General features: G+C 36.4%; 1 protein-coding gene across 1 annotated transcript in view; it reads left to right on the top strand.

Moving 5' to 3' along the window:
- Positions 1-27,651, top strand: part of Bltp1 (bridge-like lipid transfer protein family member 1) — a 197,207-nt gene that overhangs the window by 145,844 nt on the left and 23,712 nt on the right. The window contains exons 60-74 of the mRNA XM_078022155.1: positions 2,202-2,261; positions 3,252-3,478; positions 4,193-4,393; positions 4,578-4,708; positions 6,599-6,722; positions 15,305-15,414; positions 16,052-16,142; positions 16,648-16,710; positions 18,956-19,209; positions 21,361-21,576; positions 22,795-22,975; positions 23,523-23,724; positions 25,343-25,504; positions 26,012-26,151; positions 27,223-27,418. Coding sequence (XP_077878281.1) covers positions 2,202-2,261; positions 3,252-3,478; positions 4,193-4,393; positions 4,578-4,708; positions 6,599-6,722; positions 15,305-15,414; positions 16,052-16,142; positions 16,648-16,710; positions 18,956-19,209; positions 21,361-21,576; positions 22,795-22,975; positions 23,523-23,724; positions 25,343-25,504; positions 26,012-26,151; positions 27,223-27,418 — 2,358 coding nt within the window. The remainder of the gene's footprint in view (positions 1-2,201; positions 2,262-3,251; positions 3,479-4,192; positions 4,394-4,577; positions 4,709-6,598; positions 6,723-15,304; positions 15,415-16,051; positions 16,143-16,647; positions 16,711-18,955; positions 19,210-21,360; positions 21,577-22,794; positions 22,976-23,522; positions 23,725-25,342; positions 25,505-26,011; positions 26,152-27,222; positions 27,419-27,651) is intronic.

The raw sequence follows: 27,651 nt of genomic DNA, 5'->3' as shown, positions 1-27,651 counted from the left end.
TGATGCGAATAAATCTGTACATCCAAATTTTTAGGAATATAGTGTGATATATGAATTTCTCCAATTCCATCATATTCCAGCTTGTATATAACTAGTGCTGTGTTGTAGGCTAGTTATTTATTTGTTGTCTATTTTAATATTTCAAATTATATTGCAGCAGAGTTAGTATAGCATCATTAGTCTTGATAATGAAAAAAATTACACTTGAGAAAATTAGAGGACTGTGAATAAAATCCCCAGCCAATCTTGTAAGTCAGGCAGTACTTACTTTTTAGGTGATATGCCATCCTCATTTATGCTTTGGACTCCCACATCTTTAACTGGTGGAAAATCTTTCCAGATCTGTATTTTTTTTTTTTTTTTGAGGAATGGGGAAACTTCTCATTTTTATGCTAATAATTGCAGTTCTGCATTCAATATTGACTCAGACTTAGATAAAATCACAGGTGAAATTCTTGGTTTTGATGTGTAGGGAAAGAAAGTTATCTTTCCTTCTACCCATTTAGGTTTTCTGCTGAGCCCCTATAACAAAAGACAGACTAATGACAGAAAGCATAGAAATGTATTAATGTAAGTTCTATGCAACATGGGAGCCTTTATAAGGAAATGAAGACCCAAAGAAATGGCTAACCCTGAGTGTTCTTGTGGTAGATTGAATGAACTTGGCTTGATAGACAGAGAGCTCAGCAGGGCCCCTGTGTGCACAGTCCTCTCTGTGTCCCTATCTTTGCCTCCAGAGACAAGAGCCTTCCTGCAGGGGTAGGGAGGGACCTCCCCATGACTGCTGACCTGCTGTAGAGGAAAAGCAGAGCACTTCTATATTGGCAGGTGCTCAGATCCCTTCAGCTTGGAGTAGTCAGTGTACACCGCTACCATATTTTGGGGTAGTATGTCCTGAATCACTTTAGGTATTTTGCATTTAGATAATTCATAGGTTAACCATGGAATTTTTTTGAAATACTTCAGGTTTCTAAGACTTGATACCAAATACTCCTTATTAATAAGTTCACCATGGCTCTGTGTCCTGTGAATTTATACAATTTTTTAAAAAATAATCTGCCACTTCTTGGGATAGGACTTCCTAAAGTTTTCTATGCCCTTTTTTATTTACCTCTTCTTAATTTCATGTGGCCTCCGTTATGTTGTTAACATTTCAAAGGGTTTTGTTTTCATTCTAGCATTCTTGGATTTGAAAGGTTAATGTAAATTCTGATTTGTACCTGTAGAATATAGAAGTAAAATTAAGCAAATCTTTACCTGAAAGCCAAATCTAGGATTTTCTTAATGTAGAATTTATATGTGAGACACAGGTAGTATATGGTTCAAAAATATAGATTGTAAAGTTATTAGTAATATTTTTTAAAGACATAATATAAATTGTCATTTAATAATAAGTAGACCCTTTCTGACTAACTGAATTGTAGCATGTCTAAGTTAAGATTTTTCTATTTTGAAAAAATTTAAGGAATGTCAAATTCAATACCAAAGTTCATAGAAAACAAATGGCAAGTAAACACTTGAATTCCAATTTAGGATCCAAAAGGAGTCATAAGAGGACATTTCGTTTTAGACTGTGTACTCTGAAGTTTAGATTGACATTCAGTTTCTAATAAGGATTACTAAGAAAGGCCTTAATTCTATCTTTAGAGTTTACTTTGTTAAAAAAATTTTCAAGCATAATATGTCCTTTATGGTTGAAAACTGTTGAATCTATCCAACCTCTCTTTTAAGTTAACAGATTAAAGATAGGTGATATTAAATATTTCCTAGTTGGAATCAGATATCTTAAAAGAGTAGCTCCATGACCTTGAGATTGGCATCATGGCAGTCATTTTCTCTCATAAAAAGAAGACAAACTGAAGGATCATGTCTTTGACCTAATACAGGAGTTCTGCTGTTTAAAAGTCATGTTTAAATCGTTTGCATTCTGAAGGTACCATTGATTTATGCTGGCACAGACTGTCTTGGCATCCTGGATGTTGGTGGAAAGCCATCTAGACTCTCAGAGCCCACCACATGTTGTGACTCTGAGGAGGAAATCATGTGCAGCTGCAGGTCGGTTGTGGAATAGGTCTGCTGCAACATTTCAGGAGCCCTCCATCCCACAGATGAGGGACTGAACCCACAGGGCTCAGTCATTGGATATGCTGTTTAATCACAGGCTCATTTTTACTGAAAACTATTTTGGGGTCTTTTTGTAGGTGTAGTTCCAGATGGTACCTATGAAGTGTGCTCAAGGACCACAGGACAAGCAGCAGCTGGTAGGTTCATAATCAGTATTACTTTTGCTACATATGTCATGTAAAGTGTGTATGTTTTTATTTCTCTTTTCATAAAGTTGGGCAGGATGAACTTAAAGGTAGATGTTTATTTAAGGGCCCTTAAAATGTTGAAGAGGTGGAAACTGATGGGTTAGTAGCTTTGCCTTTTTTGGGTGCTATGTCCTGTTGTCCTCCCCAGCCTTAGCCTCAGTGCTGATCCTGAGTAAGTGACTTCAGAACTGGAAGTTAGGAACCTTCCAGTAGCACTCTCAGGAGGAAAGGGTGATCACAGAAGCGCACGCACTCAACACGCACACACATTTGTCTGGACTCGTAGCCACAAGTGACCACAGCCCACTCGAACTACCTGAACCAAGAGGGGAGCTTATCAAAAGGATATTTGCAGATTACAATTAAGTTTAGGAATTGCCATCTGCCATCTCAGGGTAGAGAATTAATGCGGTCAATTCAAAGACCTTCAGAAACTGCTGGGACTTAGATCCAGCTGTCATATAGCTTGCTCTAGCTCTTGCTCTTGCTCTCTGGCTGCCTCATTTCTTTTTTATCATTTTTTTTTTAAACTGATAACCTCCATTCTCCACTCTCAGTCATTAGAGAGCTCAAGCTCAGAAAAGATTTTTCTTTTTCCAGCTTTGACATTTACCTAAACTAATTACCTATTAATTCTGTCTAATGAAGTAGGGTCATGACAGTCCCTGATATCACCATGGAAGGGCAGTTTAGGGGTAGAAGAGGACATCTGTACTTTTCAGGATCAAGGAGGATGCTCTACAGAGGAGACAGTAGGTGTGCACTTAGTACTGTACAGGTAATGGAAATTATGCATAAATAGCCTAATTTTTATGACAGATTTAGGTGAAAAATGCTAATTACAATATGTGGCCAGCATGTACTTTATTACTTACACGTAGGATTATTTAAATTCCTGTAGTCAGTATTTCCATAAATGTCCCTTCTTCACCTGAACAGATAGCAGTAGTGCTGGGACCTGGACTCTCAACGTGCTGTGGAAGATGTGTGGGATCGATGTCCACATGGACCCTAACATCGGCAAGAGGCTCAATGCCCTGGGCAACACCCTCACAACACTGACTGGTGAGGAGGACATCGATGACATTGCTGACCTGAATTCAGTGAACATAGCTGACCTGTCTGATGAGGATGAAGTCGATACCATGTCTCCCACTATCCACACTGTAAGTGAACTCCTTGTTGGGAATTGCAGGAGTGGCTTTTATATGACACAGGGTATAATTAGCTCAATGTTATTTATATCATCGTTGCCATTTATGGAGGAAGAGAAGGGAGTGGTGGTGCCCTGCGTCTCCATTTCATAATGTTGCCCTTTGAGTTCTGTGTTTCATGATGACTTGTCATCCAGCTGTGCCTCACCTGCAGGAGTGTAATGACTGTAAAGTGAAGTGCAGGCAAGTCTCTAGAGACAGCCAGGAGATGGGTGGGTGTTTAGGCTGTCTGGCTGCTTCATGTGAAGAGATGCTCATAGACATCGTGAGGTTTTTTTGGTGATGAAAATGTTCCCAGCCAAGAGAGTAATAATGATCACACAATTTTGTAAATATACTAAAACCCATTGAATCGTACATTTTAAATAGGTGAATTTTAAATGGAATGTGAATTATATTGAAATGAAGATTTTTAATAAGAATCTCAAAAAAAGCAAAGTGCACACACAAAATGAAAGTATGCATTTTAAAAATACGCATTTCCATCTATACTATACAACCTATAGTAGCAAATTATTTAGTTGTCCTAAAGAAAACTACTCTGCTTTCAATCTGGTATTGATTTTTAGAAATTATTTTAAGCATTTTTTTAACTATTATACCACAGAATAGTTCTGTTCTTGGAAATAAATTCTTTAAAAATTAATATTATTGTTCATTATTTAGAGTTCAGATGGAAATTCATTAAGTGGAGATGGCCACAAGCTCACCTTTGGGCAGCGACTTGTAAATCACCTACTAGGTCTGACGCCCCCAAATCAGCGCTATTCTGTTCCTGCAGAGTTTCTGTGTGACCCAGAGATGTGGGGCTCCCATCAGTCTAGCCAGTCTCATTTGAAAGCATGCAGAGCACATTCATGGGGAAATGTAGGTAGCAATTAGATTGCTTATGAAAATGAAGGGATTCAAATCAATGAAGAATGCCAATCATCTTAATGTATACAGCTTTGATTCTTGCATGCATTCTTTGATTTAGGTTGTTAATTTTGTAGTATAGATTTGTTCTGTGAACTAACTGGGCATGCTGATACATATGCTTTTGGTTTTTCAGGAAGCTGTAGATTATCGAAGACAAGGCGCATCCTCTAGCCAGCCAGGAGAGCTCAGAGGAAGAAAAATTGTGAAGCGTTTAGTGGATATCAGAGAACTGAATGAACAGGCCAAAGTAATAGATGACCTTAAGTATGTGTTTTGACTTTTAGTTTATTGCAGTATTCTCTAATAATAGAACTACAGGATACTAAATATGGAGGAAACTTGATTTAGGGTAATACAAACCCTTTAGTTCATTAACAAGATCACCAGGCTCCTGAGAAGTTTAATAATTTGCCTGAGATCACAGGTTCATTGGTGATAAAATGAGACCTGAAATCCTAGTCTCCTGCTGTTCACACTCATTTCTGACCAGTTTAGACTGACTGTATCACATGTACATGTTGCCACATATGCATATACACTCTCCTGTGTCTTTACGTGCATTTACAAATGTATGCATTACATATTACTAGCACTATTTTTGGAATGAAATTTTTTAAATATATATTTTTCTTAGTTGTAGATGGATAAATACCTTTATTTTTTTATTTATCTTTATGTGGTGCTGAGGATCAAACCCAGTGTCTCACACATGCGAGGAAAATACTCTACCACTGAGCCACAACCCCAGCCCTGGAATGAAATTTTTTAGAGAAGAAAAAATTACCATTTGTTAACTGTCTATTGTGTGTTTGATATGTCATCTCAATTTATTCACACAACATTTCTGTGAGAGAAGATGGCACCCACGTTTATTGATGGAAAAATCGGCTCAGAGTAGTTAAAAAATTGAAACCTGACCTTGGGTGTATCTGATTTGAAAGTTTATTTTTTCGTCCCATTCCTTGCCTGCCTGAATTATCAGTTCTTTAGAATTAAAGTAGGAGTAGGAATGAGTAGGTAGTGGTAATCTTTTCTCTCTGTTTCTTATTGAATATTACTAAGTAATACCTCCTTTATAAGAATAAATATTCTCTTTGCTGAACTTTGGAACTTTATCTTCCCAAAAGTTAATAGTCATGCCTCATCTTTTCTAATCTTCATACACCTGTATCCTGTGGTTGGTTGTTTGTTGTGCATTCAAAGACTTATTCACAGATGCATTTTATACAGTGAAAGGTGTATAAAAAAAAAAACTTGTCTGGAAATTACCATGTACTGATTCACATTTTCTTTTCTCTTTTTTTGGTACCAGGGATTGAACCCAGGGGCACGTAACCACTGAGTACATCCCCAGCCCTTTTTGTATTTTATTTAGAGATTAGGTCTCACTGAGTTGTTCAGGGCCTCACTAAGTTTCTGAGGTTGGCTTTGAACTCCTACCTCAGCCTCCTGATCTGCTGGGATTACAGGTGTATGCCACCACACCCGGCCGGTGATTCACATTTTCCTGTTGACTTTCATTACAGTTTGTTTTATTCTCAGGAGGTAGGGGGATGACTTGAAGCAAAATATATTCGTTTTTCCAAAATATTACCAAAGGCTTATATTTTATATAGAATTTTACAAAGACTTTTTTTTTTAAAACAGAGTGGTCTATTTATTTGTTTATTTATTTTTTATGTGATATTAGGAATCAAACCCAGTGCCTCATGCATGCTAGGCAAGCTCTCTACCATGGAGCCACAACCCCAGCCCTGTTAGAGACTTTTGATACAGCAGTGGGTAAGAAGCATTTCCTCAGCTGGGCTCGGTGGTACATGTCTGTAGTCGCAGTGACTTGGGAGGCTGAGCAGGAGGGTTTTAGGTTCAAAGCCTGCCTCAGCAAATAGGCAAGACCCTATCTCAAAAAAAGAAAGAAAAGAAAGGAATGAGGATGTAACTAGGTGGTAAGTGCTCCTGAGTTCAAGCCCCAGTGTTGGGGGACGGGAAGCATTTGTTCAGCTGTTACATGGGTTGTTGTTTTGTTTTACAGTTTTAGCCTTTCATACATAATCATTATATTCTGACAAGAGAGAGAATGAAAAAAGAGCAAGTAAATGTCAGTTTTACTTTGTTGCTTCTTTACAATAATGGCCATATTTGCTTGGCGTTCAGAAAATTAGGTGCAAGTGAAGGAACCATAAACCAGGAAATTCAACGGTACCAGCAGTTAGAATCTGTGGCTGTAAATGATATTCGAAGAGATGTTCGGAAAAAATTACGGAGGTCCAGTATGAGAGTGAGTAAATGTTTGAATGTTTATAAAGAGTAAATGTTTAAAAATAACTATTAGATTTTTTTTACCATAGCTGTGGCAAAGCCTATGTTCCCTTTTCTTGCACTGCTGGGGGCCATACCACCTGATGTGCACGTTTTAGACCTGTTCTGTACCAGGCACTGTTTATTAAAGCACTTTCCATTGAACATCTTAATCCACTACTGTCCTGTGAAGTGGCTCTTAGTATTTTCCCATTTTCAAGATGAGGAAACGGGGGCACAGAGGTCAGGTAATTTGTCCAGGAGTATACAGTCTCACGTAAGGTATGTAAGAGTGTATGTAATCTGGTGATGTGACCACTGACCTGGGGAGGATGGGGTGAAACCCAGGTGGTGGGACTCCATCTACGTCAGGCCCTTGTCCCTGGGTTTTCCCTGCCCTTCATGATATCATACTTGCTTCTTAGTCGCTAGTGTGAACTCTGTGAATAACATGAAGTCTTTGGAGATGTCTCTTCTTTCCTACCTGAATTTACCTCAGCCATCACTTTCCCCATTTCAGCTTTATTTACCTTTTAAAATAAATATGGTTTATTGAGCAGTTTTAAGTTCACAGCAAAATTAAGAGGTAAATATAAAGATTTGCCTGGTAACATCTGTAATTGGAAAATCTGAAATCCAAAATGCTCGAACATGGAAACCTCTTGAGTGGCGTTGTCTTCTAGGTAGTGTCTAGTGTCTCTTTTCCACTGAGATCTACAGTCGTGTGAGGTGATCCTGGTGAAGAACACGGGTCCACTGCGGCCAGGTCCATGTGTCTGCATGTTGAGGCTCAGCTATTCCTGCACCATGGGTTGAAAAGACTGTCTGTGCTCAGGGTGCTGCCTTTGTTTCTCTCATAGAGATGCATTGACTACACTTGGGTGGTTCTGATTCTGTCTTGTTTGTTCCATTAATCTGTTGGTTCATTCTTTTGCTAAAAGTACACTACTTGATTAGGGTAATATCAATATTACAGTTTTGTTCTTCAGTATTATTTTGACTATTTTGGGGTCTTCTCTCTCACCCTATGAACTTTAGAATCTTCTTGTGTGCATCCACAAAACAGCATGCTGGGATTTTGATTGGGATGGAAATGAATCTAATTAAGTTGCAAGGAACGGACATCCCAACAATATTGTGTCTTCCAACATGATCATAGAATATTTCTCTCTCCATTTATTGAGTTTTTTTATTTCTTTCATCAGAGTTTTATAGTTTTCCTCATACAGATCTTGTTCGTGTTTTGTTGGATTTATAACTAAGTATTTCCTTTTTGTGGATGCAAGCGTAAATTATGTTTCTAATTGCAAAGTCCACTTGTCCATTGTTGGTAAATAGGAAAGCAATTGTACATTAACTTCTGTGTCCTGCAACCTTGCTATAATTGCTTATTAATTCCAGGACATTTTTGTCAATTTTTGTAGATTTTTACATAGACAATCATGTCACCTGTGAACCAAGATAGTTTTATTTCTTTTTTCCTATTCTGTGTACCTTTCAGCACATTAGCTAGTCCTTCCAAAACAGTGTCAAAAAGAGAGGCTGATGTTGGTCAGCTTTCCTTTACTATGGCAAATACCTGAAGTCATCACCTTAAAAGGAAGAGATATGCATTTTGTGTCAAAGTCTTAGAGGTCTCAGTAATGGCCTCTTGGCCCTATTGCTTTGGGTCCGTGGAGTCACCGTACAATATGGCAGAAGCTAGTGGCAGAGAAACTGGGGAGTGGGGGGAGAGCTGACGTCCCAACATCCTCGTCAGGGGCCTGCCCCCATGACCTAACTTTTACTAGACCTCAGCTTCTAAAGGTCACACCATCTCCCAGTGATCCAAGCTGGGCACGGGGTCTCCAACACCAGGCCCTTTGGGGGACGTTGCAATCCAGATCCAGGCTACAGAAGGGGAGTTCCTTACCCACTCCTAATCTTAGTGGAAGAGCTTTGAATTTACTGCCATAACTATGATGTTAATTGTATGGATTTTTGTATATATTCATTATCAAATTAAGGAAGTTTACCTTTGCTCTTGGTTTGGTGAAAGGTTTTATTCATGTTGGATTTTGGCAAATATTTTTCAGCATCCATTATTATGGCTGCATGACTTTTCTGTTTTAACATGGATGGATTACACTGATTGATGTTTGAATGTTCAACCACTGTTGTATACTTGGGATAATTTCTACCTGGTTGTGGTGTATTATTCTCTTTGTACATTCTCTTTGATGGGTTTGACTTGACTTGCTAAAACTTTATGCAGGATTTTTACATCCATATTTAGAGAAGATACTGGTTTATTGTTTTTCTTTCTTGTAATGTCTTTGCCTGTTTTGGGAATCAGGCAGTGTGGCCGCATAGATGAGTGAGGTCTTATTCCACTGCTCCTACCTTCTGAAGGAGATTGTGAGTAAATGGTAACATTTCTTCTTTAAATGTCACTTGCACCAGTTGCTTTCTGTTTTAGAAGGTTATTAGTTATTAATTTAGTTTGTGATAGACATGGGCCCATTCAGATTTTCTATTTCTTGTGTGAATTTTGACAAATGATATCTTTCAAAAAATTGGTTCATTTCATCTGGCTTATCAGATTTTGAGGCATAGAGTTGTTCATAGTATGTCTTGACTTTTAATGTTCATAGTCTGTAACTATGTTCTTTCTTTTCTTTCTAAGTAATCCAGTCTTTTCATAGCCTCTCCTATTGATTTTATTGGATCTTTTTAAAGAACAAGGTTTGGGTTTTATTAATCTATTGATTTCCTCTTTCAGTTTTGTTGCTTTTTGTTTTTAATGTTTTTTTGTTCTTAATTGGATTTAATTTCTAATTGCTTTTCTAGTTTCCTAAGGAGGAAGCTCATACAATTGATTTTTCCCCATTTTTTAATTTGTTCTACTTTGTTACGTATGACAGCAGAATGCATTTCAATTTGTTGTACATAAATAGAACACAATATTTCAATTCTCTGGTTGTACACAATGTAGAGTCTAGGGTAATGATGTCTGTCTCGTCTTTCCTACCCCCATGTCTTCCCCCTCCCCATTCCTCCCCTTAACCCAATCCAAAGTTCCTCCATTCCCCCCATCTCCCCATTATGACTTAGCATCCACTTATCAGAGAACATTCGGATTTTGGTATTTGCTTATTTCACTTAGCATAATATTCTTCAACTCCATCCATTTATCTGCAAATGCCATAATTTTTCTTATATTTTAAGGCTGAGTACTATTCCATTGTGTATATATACCACAATTTCTTTATCTATTCATCTATTGAAAGGCATCTAAGTTGTTTCCACAGTCTAGCTATTGTGAATTGAGCTGTTGTAAACATTTATGTGGCTATTTCACTATAATATGCTGATTTTAAGTCTTTTGGTAATAGACTGAGGAGTGGGATAGCTGGGTTAAATGGTGGTTCCATTCCAAGTTTTCTAAGCAATCTTTATACTGCTTTCCAAAGTGGTTGCTCCAATTTGCAGTCCCACCAGTAGTGTATGAGTATGCCTTTTTCCCCCACATCCTCGCCAACACTTATTGTTGCTTGTGTTCTTCATGATTGACATTGTGACTGGAGTGAGATGAAATCTTAGTTTTGATTTGCATTTCTCTAATTATTAGAGTAGTTGAACATTTTTTTGTATATTTGTTGATTGCTTGTGTGTTTGTGTGTGTGTGTGTGTGTATATATTGCTTGAGAAGTGACAGTTTATTTTAGATCTTCCTTCTGCCTTCTATGCATCTCACAGATTTTCATACATTGTGTTCTCATTTTATTTTTAAAACATTTTAAATTTAAGTGTCTCTTGCGATTTCTTCTTTAACCCCATGCTATTCTGAAGTATGTTGTTTGATCTCAGTGTATTTTTGGATTTTCCAGGTAGCCATCTGAGAGTTGAAGGGACACACACATAGGCATATGTCATATGTGTATTATATACCCCTGTGGGGGGGGTTGTTCCATATCTCTGTCCATGTGTCTCTCTAGTTTACATTGTTGTTGGAGAACACACACTCTGTGGTTTCTGTTCTTTAAATTTAGGTGTGTTTTGTGGCCTTACAATGTTGTGGTCTGTCTTGGCAAATGTCCTATTTGTACTTGAGAATAATGTGTATTCTGCTGTCACTGGATGAAGTAAACCTGCTATACCAGTTGATTGATGATATTGTGGAACTCAGCCATGTCCATTCTTACAGTTTTGTGTTCCATCTATGACTGCTGATGATAAAGGAGCACTGAGTCTGCTTCTCCTCATATTTCTGTTAGTTCTGCCTCACATAGTTTTATGCTGTACTGTTAGGCACATGTATGCTGAGGATTATTATGTCTGCTTGGAGCATTGGCTCTCTTAATAGCATGTAAGTTCTTTATCTCTAATGACTTTCTTTGCTCTGAAGACTGCTGGGTCTGAAATTGATACAGCTACTCCCTTTTTCTTTTGATTAGCATGGTATTTCTTTTCTTCATTCATTTGGTTTAAATATACATATATATATATATGTATCTTTAAATAGTTACACATTTGTGCAACATAATGGCAGGGATATATTTTGAGAAATGCATTGCTGGGCAATTTAGTCATTGTGTAAACATCGTGGAGTGGACTTCTGTAGATAGGTGGTATTGGTTTTCACTTGACATGAATCCTGGTGCAGTGAAGAGCTGCACTAAGCACAAGGTGTGTAGAGGCTGCTGCTTCCCAGCAGGATTTCAGCACCAGAGGAGCACTCTAAAACAATGATGGCCAAGTCCAGTCACAGGAACTAGGAACACAGGTGTTTGCCATTACCTAGTAGTACATACGCATAAGATTGCATGTGCTCTGCCTTCATATCCTGGCAGCTCAGTCGGCTTGTCCACAAGTACACAAAGATGAAATGTCCTTATGCAGTGCATGACGTTTTAAATTGTCTGTGTAAATGGGTTTCTTGTATCAACATATAATTGGGTTTTGTTGGATCTAGTCTAGTAGGCTTTTTCTTTTTTTTTATTCTAATTTGTTATACATGATGGCAGAATTCGATTTATTTCACATTACACATAGAGAGCACAATTGAATTTCAAGTCACTGATTGTACACAATATCTTCACACCATTCGTGTCTTCATACGTGTGCTTAGGGTAATGATGTCTAACTCATTCCACCATCATTCCTACCCTCTTGCCCCCTCCCTTCCCTTCCCTCCCCTTTGCCCTATCTAAAGCTCCTCCATTCCTCCCATGCTCCCCCTCCATTGCCATTATGAGTCGGCCTCCTCATATCAAAGAAAACATTCAGCCTCTGGTTTTTTGGGATTGGCTAACTTCACTTAGCATTATCTTCTCCAGCTCCATCCATTCACCTGTAAATGCCATGGTTTTATTCTCTTTTAATGCTGAGCCATTTAAGACCATTGATTTTTGAAGTTATTACTTATATCATTTGATTAACATCTACTATATTTGTTACTGTTTTCTATTCATTGCCCTTATTCCTAGTTCCTATTTTTGTTTTCTCTTTTTTCTTTCTTTTGTGGTTAGTGAAACTGCATTACATTTTTTTCTCCTTTTTTAGCGTTTCAGTTATACCTTTTTTAAACATTATTTTAGAGATTGTTATGTAGTTTGGAATATACATATACAACTAATCCAAGTGAGCTTTCAAATAAGTTTAGCATTTTACAGATAGTGCGAACATTGTGTCTTCTGTCCCTCATCTTGTGGCTGTCACTTGTTTCTCTTACATATAAGCATATATAATTGAACAGTTATCAGTAGTATTATTTTGAACAAATTATTATCTGTTAGAACAGTTAAGAATAAGAAAAATAAAGGTTTTGGGCTGAGGACATGTCTTGGTGATAGAGTACCTAGCATGTGTGAGACCCTGTGTTTGATTTCAAGCACCAAAAAACTGGGACGAGAGAAAGAAGTGTTTTTATTTACTTTCACTTCCTCTCTCTGACACTCTTCCTTTCCTTATAGGTATTCAAGTTTCTAACTTTTTTTTTTCTTGCAATGCAAGTCTGCAGGAACAAATCCCCTCAAATTCTATCTTTCTGAATAATTTTTTTTATATCTCCTTCACTATTGAAGAAGAATGATTTCATGGAGTATAGAATTCTAGGTTAATGGAATTTTTGCTCTCAACACTTTAAATATTTCTTTTCATCTCTTCTTGCTGGCATGGATGATGGAAGAAAAGTTTGACGTAATTCTTTGCTTTCTTCCTACATAGGTAAGGTATTTAAAAATTCTGGCTTCTTTTGGGATTGTTTTTTCACCATCCTTGGTAACCTCTGAGCCTCCTGTGTATGCTTTGGTGTCTGATATGAATTTGAGTAAATTCTCAGTCATAATTGGTCTCATATTTCTTCTTTTCTCCATTTCTTCTCCTTCTGGTATTTCTATTACACATACTGTGTTAGTCATCTTTTCATTGCTGTGACAAAATACCTGAGAAAATTAACTTAGAGGAGGACAGACTTATTTTGGCTCATGTTTTTAGAGGTAGCAAAGCTGCTTATGCATGGCAGCCGGGAATGAAGGGTAGGAGTGGGAGAGAAAAGGGAAAGAGAAAGAAAGAGCCAAGGACAAAATATAGTCCCTCAAATCATGTTCACAAGGATCAACTCCCTTCAGCTAGGTCCCACCTCATTCAGTTTCCCTACCTCTAGGTAGTCCATTCAGCAGTCACTCCATCTGTGCATTACCCCATGATGACTCAGTCACTCCCCAGTCAGTGCATTACTCCATTGATGTCTCATCACAGCCCCCCCCCCTTGGAACATCACTGCACTGGGGACTAAGCCTTCAGCACATGAACCTTTGGAGTACATGCAAGATCCAAATCTTAATACATATTTATACCTTTTGCATTTATTCCACAGTTTTTAAACATCCCTTCCTTCCTTCCTCTCTCTCCCTCCCCATCTCTCCTTCCCTCCCTCCCTTTCTTTTGTCTCTGTTCTCTTTGCTTTTCACTTTTTTCAGGATTCTCTTGATACATCCTCAGACTCCGTGATTCCTTCCTCAGTGGTATCCAGTCTACACAGCCCATCTACACAGCGCTCGCTGCCGTCAGTGTTTCTGACCCTGACAGTGCTTCTTGGTCCCTCAGGATTCACCTTTCTCTGGTTACCTTGCACAGCTCTTGTTGCAGTGGGCCTCATCCAGTCGAGCCCTGGGCATGTGTCTGGTTCCGATGCTCACTCTCTTCTCCAGAGTGTTCTTTCTTTCTGCATTTTAGTAAGCCTTGTGAGGTTTTCTCCCCTCCCGCCTCCCCGCATTGTTACTGGTGCATTGTAGTTGCACATAATGATGGCATTTGTTGTGTGGTGTAACACTATATTTGGCCAATATCACTCCCCAACACTTTCCCCTTCCTCCCTTCTTCCCACCTTCTAATCCCTTTCCTCTGCTCTACCAGTCTCCCTTTGATTTTCATGAAACCCCAACCCCTACCTTTCCTTTCCTTTTTCCTCTCTAGCTTCCACAAATGATAGAACACATTGACCCTTGACCTTCTAAATTTGGCTTATTTCACTTAGCATAATGGTTTCAATTTTCAATCATTTTCCTGCAAATGACATAATTTCATTTTTTTCTTTATGGATGAATAAAACTCCATTGTGTATGTGAACCTCATGTTCTTTATCCTGTTGATGGATATATAGGCTGGTTCCCCAGTTAGGCTGTTATGAATTATGCTGCCATAAACATAGGTATGCAGTTACCAGTAGTATAGTGACTTTAATTCTTTGGGATAAATACCGAGAAGTGGTATTGCTGGATCATATAGTGGTTCTATGCCTAGTCTTTTGAGGAATCCTGTAATTTTTTTCTCAATAGCCAGAAACATATAAACTGGCCTTTGGTGATGCAGTGGTAGGGTGTCAGAGGGAGCATAGTGTTTTATCATCCTCTGATTAGGCTTCAGTGTTTTAGTGAGCCTAAGAGACTGGACCATCAACAACTTTGTCAGTTTTTTTTCTTCCAGTCGGGTACAATGGCCCACACCTGCAATCCCAGCAACTTTGAGACAGGAGGTTCCTGAGTTCAAAGTCAGCCTCAGCAATAGCAAGGCACTAAGCAACTCAGAGAGACCCCTGTCTCTAAATAAAATACAAAATAGGGCTGGGCATGTGGTTCAGTGATGGAGTGCCCCTGAGTTCTACTCCTGGGACCCCAAAGGAAAAAGAAAAAAGTTTATTTTTCCAGTTGAGGTGGAACAATGTGGCAAGAGCTGATTGGAGCTTGGTATTTTCTTTCTTCTGGGTCATTTAAGCTGTGATAATACCCCCAGGGCAGGTTGGGCCCTGGCTGACTGGCTTCTCCCAGAGTCAGATCTTGCTAAGAAGAATAGAGGACAGTGGCTCCTGTTTGCATTGCACAGTCCTCCCAGTTGGTGCTAGAATCTAAAGAAAGCTGAGTGCTGCTCTGCTTTGACTCACTGTCTTGTTAAGTGGCATTTAAAGTCACTTAGGGGGAAACAGGGTAATTCATGAAGTCAAATGTTTTTCTTATCTGAAGTGAAATGTTAATAGTAAACACTTGTCTATAGTCACTTTTTTTTCCTTTCCCATTTTATTAGGCTGCTTCTTTAAAGGATAAGTGGGGATTGGGTTATAAACCAAGTTATAGCCGATCAAAAAGCATTTCTGCCTCTGGAAGACCACCTCTCAAACGAATGGAAAGAACAAGGTATTTTGTATTTCAACCAGTGAAACAAATAATAGAATCACTGAGTTGTTACAAAGATTCATTGCCCCCCACCATATTCTAATTGGAGAAATTACAAAACTAACATAATATAAATGGATCTCATTGGTAAAATAGCAGTCATCCTGGTTAAGTTTTATTTCATTTATTTGAGGAGTTCCTCTGTCACAGTGCAGTGATGCTTTTCAGTAATGAAGTACTCCGCCATTGAAACAAGTCCTATGTGCAAACTTAGACTGTCCAGAGAATGGGAATGTGCACACTAGCCGCTGCTGCTCTCTCTGTCGGGATAAGAAATGTACAGCTGCACATCTGTTCAGCATGTGAAGAAATGGAAATTGTACCTATTGAATTAAATACTGCTTCGATAGTAAATCACTATGAAAATAAGAATGATACATCCTTTTTATGGTTTGATTTTAGATAATCTTGAGTTAATCAACACGTTGAGTTGTTTTCACAGGATGATAAAGGTTAAGAAATGGAATGCCAGTAGTTTAGTCCTTTAATAAAGCAAATACTTAGAACTAGAATGTTAATGTCATTAATCAGACTTTTATGAAGTCCAAGAATTTTTTTGAGAATGTTAGTGTTTTATAACTGTATGTTTTACTTACAGTTCTCGAGTAGGAGAAGCTGAAGAGCTCCCAGAAATCCGAGTGGATGCAGCATCTCCTGGGCCCAGAGTAACTTTTAACATCCAGGATACAGTAAGAGAAATTATATTTGTTAGAAACATACATTGCTGAATAGTTTCTACAAATTGTAAAATGGCAGTACTAATGCAGTTTCAAGATACTGATTCTTGCCTGATGTGAAATGAAGATGGTATGGGGTGAAGTGTCTGGCTGTATGAGCTGAGAGTCACACTGTGGGCCTTAGAGTTTTACCTGCACAGTGAAGAGTCCTAACTGCTTACTCTCAGACAGAAAGGCTTTTGTTGAATATTTTTTCTCGAAAACAAGAATTCACATTGAACTATGTGTTTTACACAATTGTGATGTATTTGTGTGCAGTACTTATTTATGTATTCAAAATGTGTATATACGTGGTAGCAGAAACCAGAGGGGCAGTTGGCTTCAGAGATGCATTGTAATTTCATAGCATGTTCAATTTTATGTTAAATTTTTTTTTGTGTGTGTGTATTTGTTTACTTTTAAACCATTGTTTCTTGTTCACAATTTTTTTTACTTTTTTCTTATTATTTTAACTAAGTTGAAAAATACAGTGTGGGGAAGTACACCACAGTCCAGCTGTCCTGGGGAAGGGTATTTTCAGGTACTTACTCAGATCAACATAAATTTTGCTTCAAAACTAATTAACCACCCTGAAAATCTGCTTTCAAAATGTCTTCCTTTCATTTCACGCTAAACTCAGACCTCAGAAATTTTCTATTTTACATAAAATTGGTTTGAATTTTTTATCATGTATATATCTCATAAGCTCTTGCATACATATACTTTAGTTTTGTTTTTCTGTATGTTTAATATTGTTTTGATCTTCAAAATTAAAAAAAACTAAAATCAGTTTATCAAATCAATTCAGTCAAATCATAAACACAGAACTGCAGTTTATTAGTTATTTGCTAACCCCAAAGAAAATCTCTTTCACTTACATTCAACTACAAAGTGAATGTGTTTTTTTTTAAAAAAAGAAAACTTTAATAGTTCAAACTAAAATCAACTCTAACTCAGGGCAACAAAATAATCATCAAATGTCATTTATTTTGAATGACTGATATACAAGTATTTATAAAATGATCCATTTAAAAATTTATTCTCATGTTCAATACAGTGTGAAAATGTGCTACACAATCACTCAAAAATGTAACATTTTTATAATTCAGTATTTTCCTAAAATATATCACAAAACTAAAAGTGAAAGATATAATATGCCAGGTATATAAGTCTTCTTTTAGAATTTTTCTTTAAAATTACTTTAAAAAGTTGGCACTTATTCCAGATATATTTTGTTTTCATTTCCTTCCTCTCTCAAGCTCGGACTTTCAACATATATTCCATAGTTATACTAAATTTAGTCAAATTGGATTTTGTTTTAGAACTATAATTGTACTATAGTAAGCTTGATGAATATTTCCTATATTCTAAAAAACTAAAAGCTTGAAAACAAATCATTTATGTGAATTAAATGAATCCAACAGGTTATTCTATTTTTAAAATTTTTTTCTTTTTAATGTATTTTTTTAGTTGTTAATAGACCTTTATTTTATTTATTTATTTATTTTTATATGCAGTGCTGAGAATCAAACACGGCCTCACACATGCTGGGCAAGTGCTCTACCACTGAGTCACAGCCCCAGCCCTTTTTTTTTTTTTTTTTTTTTTTTTGTTACTTTGCCATGCTGGGTATCAAACCTAAGGCCTCATGTTTGCTAAACAACTGCTGTATCACTGATGTACATACCAGCCCTAACTGTGTGCTTCTTGAAGGTCTTAATACTTGAAATGATTCATTCTGTTTTTCAATAACAGTGTATACTCTGCTTGTAAAAAATATGGAAAGTCGTATATTAGATGATAAATATAAGATTAGGTATTAGATTTGCTAATTATAAATTGGGAAGTAATTAAGGTATAGCTACATATAAATACAAATAACAGATTGTTTTCTACATAAACTTACCCTAGTTTTAAAAGTTGAAAGATAATTCCCACAAACACAAACCTGATGTATTTGTTTACTTGACAACATATTTATTTTATAAAGTGAAGAACAAGTGGTCTTTGCAGATATTTGACATTTTCATTGTAGGATTGCATTATGAATTTTCTTTAGGTAATTTGCTCTTAAAAACTACTGAAAGCTAATTTTTAGGAACAAATAACACCACCTTGCACATTACACTTTAAAGAGGCTGATCATTCTTAAATGATGCTCAGCTCTCTGAAGCTGGGAATCAAAATTAGGTCATAGGAAGTATTGTTGGTTTTGTTGACTCACTTAAAAAACAGTGGCCTCCAAATAAAATTCTGGGTTAGAGACATGGTGTTTATACAGACTACTATGTTAAAATACAGCATCCTGAAGTTGGGTTCAGGTACATGTTTTAATATTCAACTCTGTATGCGCCTTTCCTCAGCCTATGAGGGGCTTGTTGTTTAGAGACCCTCAGAGAGCTCACAAGCATGAGGGACCAGAGTGACGCTGTGTCTGCATGTTCTTCTTACTAATTGAGCTTGCCATTCTGATTTTTGGTCAATCATGTTTCTTTTGTGTCCATATGTTTAACTTCTGCTTTTAAAGAATTCCAGTGTTACTAATCAATGCAATGTATTCCTGTAAAGTGAAACTTCACTCTAATTTTTAAAGTGCTGGTGGCATGACTTTCTGTGGTTTGACCCACTTTCTTTCTTTGTGTGCCATTTCTTATGTTCATAAATCTGACCTTTCTTTCAATTGAGTGAGGATATTGAGGAAATAAAAATGTTTAAAAATGTTTTTTTCTTGTTGTAATTAAAAATGGGCTTGAAGTATGAATATGATTTTTTTTTTTTATAATCAGTTTCCAGAAGAGACAGAACTGGACCTTTTGTCAGTAACTATTGAAGGTCCATCTCACTACTCATCAAACAGTGAAGGGTCCTGTTCCGTGTTCAGTTCTCCCAAAACTCCAGGAGGCTTTCCACCAGGCATTCCTTTCCAACCTGAAGAGGGTCGACGAGATGACAGCTTGTCTTCTACCAGTGAAGACTCAGAGAAGGATGAAAAGGATGAAGACCGGGAGAGGGAAAGGTTTTATATTTACCGAAAACCCTCGTGAGTAGGCCTTTTAAATATCCTTAGGTGGTGTTCCAGATTTCAGAACTAATTTTTTAATTTAAATGGGTTTATTTAAATTTTAATATTTTCCAGGATAAACCCTATCAGGAAAATGGTAGTAAAGATGTGGTTATGAGTTAAAGGAGAAGGCTGTATTTCTCCTGACCTTAGAGAGTAACAAATTGCAGGGAGAGGTACTATAAATATAGTACAGTATAGTATAGTATAGAAAAGAAACGTAGTAAAGGGGAAATGTTTAGCAATGGATGAAAGATTCAGTCAATTCTTGGAAGAAAGAAATAAGCTGAGATGATGAGCATGTATGACCACCACTCAAATGAGGTGGTAACAGTAACAGTAAAAGTTTGAAGTGGCAGTAATAATGGGAAATTACTAGGCACAAGAGGAATATAGTTAAAAGTTGGTTTATTAGGGGATGTCTGCATTCTTCAATCTTGTCAATTCTGAGCCTTGTGAATCCCTTTCTCCTTTTCCTTGACTGAAACCACTAACTCTTAAATGTCTTTTATCAATATATTTTGGTTTATTTCCTTATTTTTCTGTAATACATCCTCAAATTGCTTCTAAGAAAAGTTGTAATACAGATCTACTTTCTTCATTTTTTATATCTAAAATTACTGCTAATTCTTGTATTTAATTGATTATTGGGTTCAGTGCAGAATTCTAGTTTGACAATTATTATTTTTAAAAAATTTTTAATACATATTTTTAGTTGTCGTTGGACCTTTATTTTATTCATTCATTTATATGAGGTGCTGAAACTTGAACCCAGTGTCTCACACATGCTAGACAAGTGCTCTACCACTGAGAAGGCCCGAGGCTATAGGAGCCCGCCTGTACCAGGCAGCTGAAATAGCAAGAGGCCAGGACAATACTGGCTGCAAAGGAAGCTGCTAGTCAGCAGGGAGCAGGCTTCACTTATGCAGCGAGCAAGCGAGCAAGCTCTGGAGATCAGCTGTGCAACACAGTGCCCACAGATGTCACTAAGTGTTCTTACCAATATAAGTTTCTAAAGACATCAAGTTTGTAACATCCTGATTTTTAGCATTCTAAATATGAGTGCAGACTAAGAGAGACATGATTATTTTTAAATCTAATAAGAAATATCTATATTAAAAATAAGAAAGGAGTACATGTTATTCATGTAAACAAATTTACCTAGTCTGGTCCCAAAAGCTGCCACTTAATAATAATTATATTTACATATTAAGTTAGATAAATTCCTCTTAATGGCCATCATTTCTGTGTATTCATTATTCCATGGGGAAATTATCTTCTCAGTTCAAATTCACTCTGGATAGAGTTTGAACAATAAGCAGATTTCCTTCTATCAGATGCTTAGGATAAACTATAGTATATTGTCAAATTGTCACCAGATGTGACAGATGTGTGTATACACACATATGTGTATATTACATACATACACACACACACACACACACACACACACACACACACACACACTCAAGCAGGATGAGAATATTTGGATGTGTAAGAAAGAAATAAAAGGGTTTGGAGTTATGGCTCAGAATCTTAAATCCATTCTGAGTTGACTTTTTGTATGGTACAGCTTACGGTATACCCAGTGCCTCACACATGCACCAGTTCAGATTACACGTGTGGATATCCATTTTTTTTCCCCAACAACATTTTTGGTACTGGGGATTGAACCCAGGGACACGTAACCACTCAGCCAAATCTCCAGCCCTTTTTATTTTTTAATTTTGAGACAGGAAGAACATTTGGCATTATTTTTTTTCCAGTTTTTTGTCTTTTATTAAAAGCAGGAAAGTAGCATTTAAATTTTATCATTGAGAAAATAAAGACTCCCAAATATAGTTCAGACAGTGTAATAAAATCATTAATAACAGGGATTATGCCTATGTCCTTGTCACCTAGCACATTGCCTGGCATGTCATAGTTACTCAGCACCTGTTGAATAAAAAGTATCTCCTTCAAACTAGGAAAAAAGGTTCAGTTAGTACGTCTGGTTGAGTAATTTCTGTGAATTTATAAAATATTGAAATTATTTATGTTTTATAGCTTAACATAACATACTGGAAAGTGGTTTATTAAAAAGAATTCCCATTTTACTACAATGTAATGATCAGATTTCTTTTTCTTTAGGCATACTTCTCGTAAAAAAGCAACAGGCTTTGCTGCTGTTCATCAGTTATTTACGGAACGCTGGCCAACAACACCAGTCAACCGAAGTCTTAGTGGCACAGCTACTGAAAGAAATATTGATTTTGAACTTGATATACGGGTTGAAATTGATAGTGGAAAATGTGTACTTCACCCAACCACCCTTCTACAAGAACATGATGACATAAGTTTGAGAAGGTAAGAAGCTGATTGAAAGAGGTACATATGACTTCATACGTTAGAAAATCTATTCACATATCACTGAATTACACCCACCTTTTCCCCCAGTCTCAAAATGCAGATTTTAAAAGTAGGTGATCATAATTGTAGAGGCCAAGTGATTATTTGCATAACATATAATTTAAAAAAATTAAATGCATAGTATTTTCTGGCAACTCGAAGTGAATGTCTGATTTAGAGTCTGGCAAATCTGTTAATTAAAATAGTTGTACCTTTATGATTCTTCTTTAAGCAAGCATGAATTTTTTAGTGTCTGTCCTTGTACTGTGTATATCTCTATTTTAAAGAACAGTTCAACACTGGATTAGTGAGAGTTTTGATGAGTTCATAAGGAAATAAGAAAGACTGGAAAGCAGTTGTGCAGTAAGGCCTCATTAGGCTGGACTGAGTTCAGGATATAACTGTAATTTTACCATTTGCTTCCAGTCATTAACTAATGATGACATAAACAGATTTAACATTAGATTTTTTTTTTTTTACATTTTTTCCCTGATCTAAAAATGAACTATTAAAAAAAAAAAAAAAAAAAAAAAAAAACAAGAATAGCAGAAGGCTGACAGCTGTCAAAATGGGATAATGGGCATGTGGGATTTCATTATACCATGTTCACTTTTGTAAACTGTCCTGTTTACTGTTTGAAATTTTTCATAAGCAAAACATTTTAAAAGCCTTTTATTATATAATTAAGCTTTTATAAAAATGAGAGAAAATAGACACTTTTTAAAATTTTTAAATTTTTTTTAATTGTCAATGGACCTTTATTTTATTTATTTATATGTGGTGATGAAAATCAAACCCAGTGCCTTACACATGCTAAGTAAGCAGTGTACCACGGAGCCACAACCCCAGCCCAGCCCAAAATAGAAACTTTAGACAGTTAAAATCTGTTACAGATGTAATAATAATGATAAAAAGAATGACTTTTTATTGGAATAAAGCAATCCATAATTAGCTTTCAGCCTATATAAATATGGGCAGTGTCGTTTGGTTCAGCCTGATGTGTTCAAATGAAATAGCTGTGACCCTAGGAAAGAAGTCACTACCCCCTGTGGCTATGGAATGAGCATACTTCTGTTTCTTAAATGGAGGATAGCATTTTATTTTCTATTTGACAAAAGAGGAGGAGATAAATGTGTCCTTTTTTAAAAAGATAAAAAACATTTTTTTCCCACATAGGAGTTATGATCGAAGTTCCAGGAGCTTAGATCAGGATTCTCCTTCAAAAAAGAAGAAATTTCAAAGTAATTATGCTTCCACCACCCATCTAATGACTGGCAAGAAAGTGCCATCCTCTCTGCAGACCAAGCCCAGTGACTTGGAAACAACAGTGTTCTACATTCCTGGGGTTGATGTGAAGGTAAAGACCTAGATGTTCAGGATAAGAGATCAAAGTGGATGACAGTGGTCCTTTTTTTCTATTATTTATATTCTTTTTTTCCTCTGGATATTAATGAGACTTTCTGACTTTTTTTTTTTTTTTTTTTTTGCTTAAAATATATTCTGAACATAAGAGCATCTAAGTTGTAGGCTACTGCTTCATCTCTATAGCTTTTTCCATGAAAATTTGGCAGAGGAAGTTATCTTTTTTTAAATATCAGTATCATATCATACTTGCTAAACCTTGCCTAGTGCAACTTTATTGAGCAACTATTTTTTTAGATTCTAGAATTATATAACTGTAGTTTACTAGACTGAAAAAAACTTCTAATGATCTAAAGTGATCTTTCTGGTTTTAAAAATAAAAGGCATATAGTCTTTCCAGGATTGCAGATCTCACATGTAAAAGCTAGAACTGCATTTTTGGACTCCTGAGCCAGTGTTCTTTCTACTACATTTTTATATTTCATGGTTTTTCCTCATCTGATACTGTTTCAATTATGAAAGTGTATCTTTTTTTAATACAGTTGCACTACAATTCTAAGACGCTAAAGACTGAATCACCTAATGCTTCCAGAGGGTCTTCCTTGCCAAGAACACTCTCCAAAGAGTCCAAGCTGTATGGTATGAAAGATAGCGCGACATCTCCTCCTTCTCCTCCTTTACCTTGCACTGCCCAGAGCAAGACTAACACCTTACTTCCTCCCCAACCCCCACCTCTCCCCTCAGGTATTTAGAATATACTCTACTTTTTAATCATTTTTTTCTTAATTTTCAGTCATCCTACTTGCTCTGTTGAGACTTTCAAATTCACATTTAAGGAAAAGAACATAGACTTGTAAACAATGACTGTGCAAAATTCACAGATAGAAATCTGGGCCAACTATTTGTGGCTGTTTCTCAAATTTGATGTTACTTTAGAACATCAGTTTTAATCTTGAGGTAGTTCAATAGCTCAAATTTTTGTTCAGTATATATTTAGGAAAGAGTGGTTCTGTGTAGTTCAGATTTGGGAGATCTGATAAGTTATCAAACTAATAATTTAAGACAATTTGATTTAACTGCATTTATCAGTTATCTGTTATGAGATAGCAGATTACCCAAAATTTAGTGATTTTATAATCTCAAACACAGTTTCTATTGATGAGCGATGCCACCCAGTTTGGGGGATCTGACATGTGGTCTTCCATAAGGTTGGAGTCAAGATGTTGTCCAGGCCTGCAGTCACCTGAATGGGGTCTAGGGCTGGAGAATCTGCTCCCATTATGTTCCAGTCATGTGGCCCCTAATAGGCACCTTGAATCCATGCCTTGAGGCCTTTCTCCTGGCTTCTGAGTGTCTATAAGACATTGCAATTAATCTCCCTCAAAAAAAAAAAAATGATCCAGAAGAGAGCAGGGCTCAGTGTGCAATATCTTTTATGGTGTGGCCTCAAAAGCTGTACAACATCACTTTTGCAATCTTACTGATGAGACAGATCATTATCGGGGGAACAAAGGTATGAACACTGGGAGCAAGGATAGTTGCATATCATCCTGGAGTCTGCCTACCACATAGCACAGGAATGATACCTTAGATCCATGGTAAAATTTCCAAAAGAGGGACTACAAAACATTTGTCACTGGGAAGACAACTTGATATATGAACCTTTTATGAGTCAGTAAAGAATCATGATGACAATACCTAATATTTTTATATCACTTTTCAGTTGCCAAGTCTCATCTGTATTCATTGCAAATATTAGAATCCTGTTTTATAAATGAGGAAATTTAAGGCTTGGGTTGTGAACATCTGTTCTAAGTTTACACAGCTAGTAAATGTTTGTAGTGGAAACCTAAGCTAAGTCTTTATTAGATATTCCTACTCATTCTACCGAAGTGGAAATATTTAGTTAAGGAAGAATGAAAGAAAGATACATCATATGTTAAGAAGCTTTATAATTGCATACAGGCTAAGCATAGGAAAGCCTGAAAATAGTGACATTTTTCCTTACTTGCCACTAAATATTGTAAGTCAAGTTTCTCTGTATCTTCTTAAATAGACAAAAGGACTAAAACTAACAAAAAACATAGCAAAGTATAAAATTGAAAAATTGAACCAGAATTTGTGACCTAGAGCAAGTAAGAATAACCATTGTGTTGTACATCATTAATGATCATTGTATTCTAACATTAATGCATCATTTCCATCAACCTGCTGTTTTTATTGTTTTCTTCTATGCTTTTAAATAAGGTACTTCACCTGATTAAACTGTCATGTAATTCTGCTGTATCACAAAATTCATATCTTTTATTGGAACATTTTATTAAATTTCCTTAAGTGTACCTAATATTTACAAATGTTCTAGCCAAAGGAAAAGGAAGTGGAGGAGTAAAAACAGCCAAGCTCTATGCCTGGGTAGCACTTCAGTCATTGCCGGAGGAAATGGTTATTAGTCCCTGCTTGTTGGACTTCCTGGAGAAGGCTCTGGAAACAATCCCAATTACACCAATCGAAAGGAATTATACAGGTAAGTACCATCCTTATGTACTCACTTCATTGTTACCTGTGTTTTGGGACCCCATTGCTTAGCAGTGTTTGTTAATGCTATTACATATTACAATACATTCAGTTATAATTAAATAGATAAAAGAGTTACAGAGCTGAAAAATTCCCTGGGAGATGATCTGATCCTCATTTCCTTATGAAAATGGTTCAGTCCTGTGAGGTTTTATGATTTCCCCAGGGCCACAGCTAATGGATGACAAGGTCCTCAACCTCAGGTTCTACATTAGAGTGTCCTTGAGGGCAAAGGTATAATAACTATTTCCTTTGTGCACTTTGAGTGCCAGGGGAATTTCTTTGGGAGACTGAGCAAGAGGTTTGAGGAGGGGAAGATGTATAGAATGGTGAGCTTCAAAAGCAAATGTTCTGGGTGTTCTGGCCTCTGAGCTGAGCACTGAGTATAAGAGAAAAGAATCTTACAATAGTTTGCTCTTGATCAAATAATAAAACTTAAAACTAAATATTTTAACAGCGGTTAGCTCACAAGATGAAGACATGGGGCATTTTGAAATACCAGATCCTATGGAAGAGTCAACAACATCACTAGTGTCATCCTCAACGTCAGCATACTCTTCCTTCCCCGTGGATGTCGTGGTGTATGTGCGAGTTCAGGTGATAAGCTTCATTTATGGCTTTTCAAAGAAAAATATTTTCCTTAAGTTTATTTCAGCCCATTATTTCCCTTTGAAGTTTTCTTAGCCATAGGCTTTTGGACCTTTAATAAATTTATGATGGTTTAGAGGTTGCCTGAACTTTGAGAAGTATATGTAAAATTTTATGTATAACTCTACTTTGTTTCTGAAATGTTTCATAGATCATTGGATTTTTAAAATTTAGATCTCATACTTTTGTGGCAAAAATTTAAATACACATTAAAATCCCTTTAAAATATTTTATGCCTTTTTATTGTACACATTTAGTTCTTACCATGTGATACAAACTATTAAGATATAAGGTCACAACAGTACCTTTGTTTGGATTTCTGCTGAGTTAGGTCATTTTACTTAGTATTTTATTCTAAAACACAGTCCTAGCAAATTTACTCCTTTGGGAGTAAAATTGTTAAGGAGGAGTTGAAAACCTTGTAAACCTCTCAGTTTGGTTTATCTCAACTAAAATTTTATAATCAAGCTAAAGAAGGAAAGCAATGCTGAAGGTGATCTGTTCCACCTGTTTCTTACAATAGCAGTAGGCCAAAAGGTCTTCAGTGTGTAATTCTGGAGGTTTGCACTCACTTTTTTGAAGGTCTGAAGAAAACACATGAGTAAAGAGTTTAGGGTAAATAAAACCTTTGTTACTAATAAAATGGTGGGTTTTTTTCAAATTTTAATATAAATTAGATTACTTTTTAAAAGACTGGATTAAGAGCAAGTATAACATAAGGATAAATATTTTCAAGATTTCTGAATTATCTCAATGTCTAAATATTGCTCAGAGATGACACTTCTGATATTTAGCTTTTCAAAAAGGGCACCATTTTGTGAATATACTTTGGCTTGTGGATCATGTTTCTGAAAAAGTGATGACGTTAAACATAACCCTTTTAAGTGTGAAATGAATAGACATGATAAGCTTGGTGTAAGTGGACTAGAATGGAATTTGAATGTGACATCTGGAGTCCAACAGGAAACTTTTTAACTGTATGGTTCCTGGAAACCTTTTCTGGCTTTTTGCTGCTGTTAGCCCTCACAGATCAAGTTTAGCTGCTTGCCAGTGTCGAGAGTAGAGTGCATGCTGAAGCTGCCGTCCCTGGACTTGGTGTTCTCCTCCAATCGAGGGGAACTGGAGACTTTGGGTACAGCATATCCCACAGAGACCTTGTCCCCTGGGGGCACTGCTCCTCAGAGTGGAACAAAGACTAGCAAAACTGGAATACCAGGTAAGCAAACATTGTTTTATTTCTCTGGCATAAAGCCAAATATGACATTTGAATCAATGTTATAATAATAATTAACATGTTTTAAATTTTGAAAAGGAGACTATTTAAGAATTAGAATATTTCTAGAAAAAAAAATGTATAGTAGACCAAAGTTTTAAGTATACTTCATGTGTTAGTAGAACTTGAGTACCATTTAGTTTATATTTTTAGCTAAGTAGCAATTAGATAGCATT

Source organism: Ictidomys tridecemlineatus, chromosome 9 (genome assembly GCF_052094955.1).
Source record: "Ictidomys tridecemlineatus isolate mIctTri1 chromosome 9, mIctTri1.hap1, whole genome shotgun sequence".
NCBI classification, from domain to species: domain Eukaryota; kingdom Metazoa; phylum Chordata; class Mammalia; order Rodentia; family Sciuridae; genus Ictidomys; species Ictidomys tridecemlineatus.
Note: the sequence above shows the minus strand (reverse complement) of the source record. Positions and strands in the feature narration are given on the sequence as shown.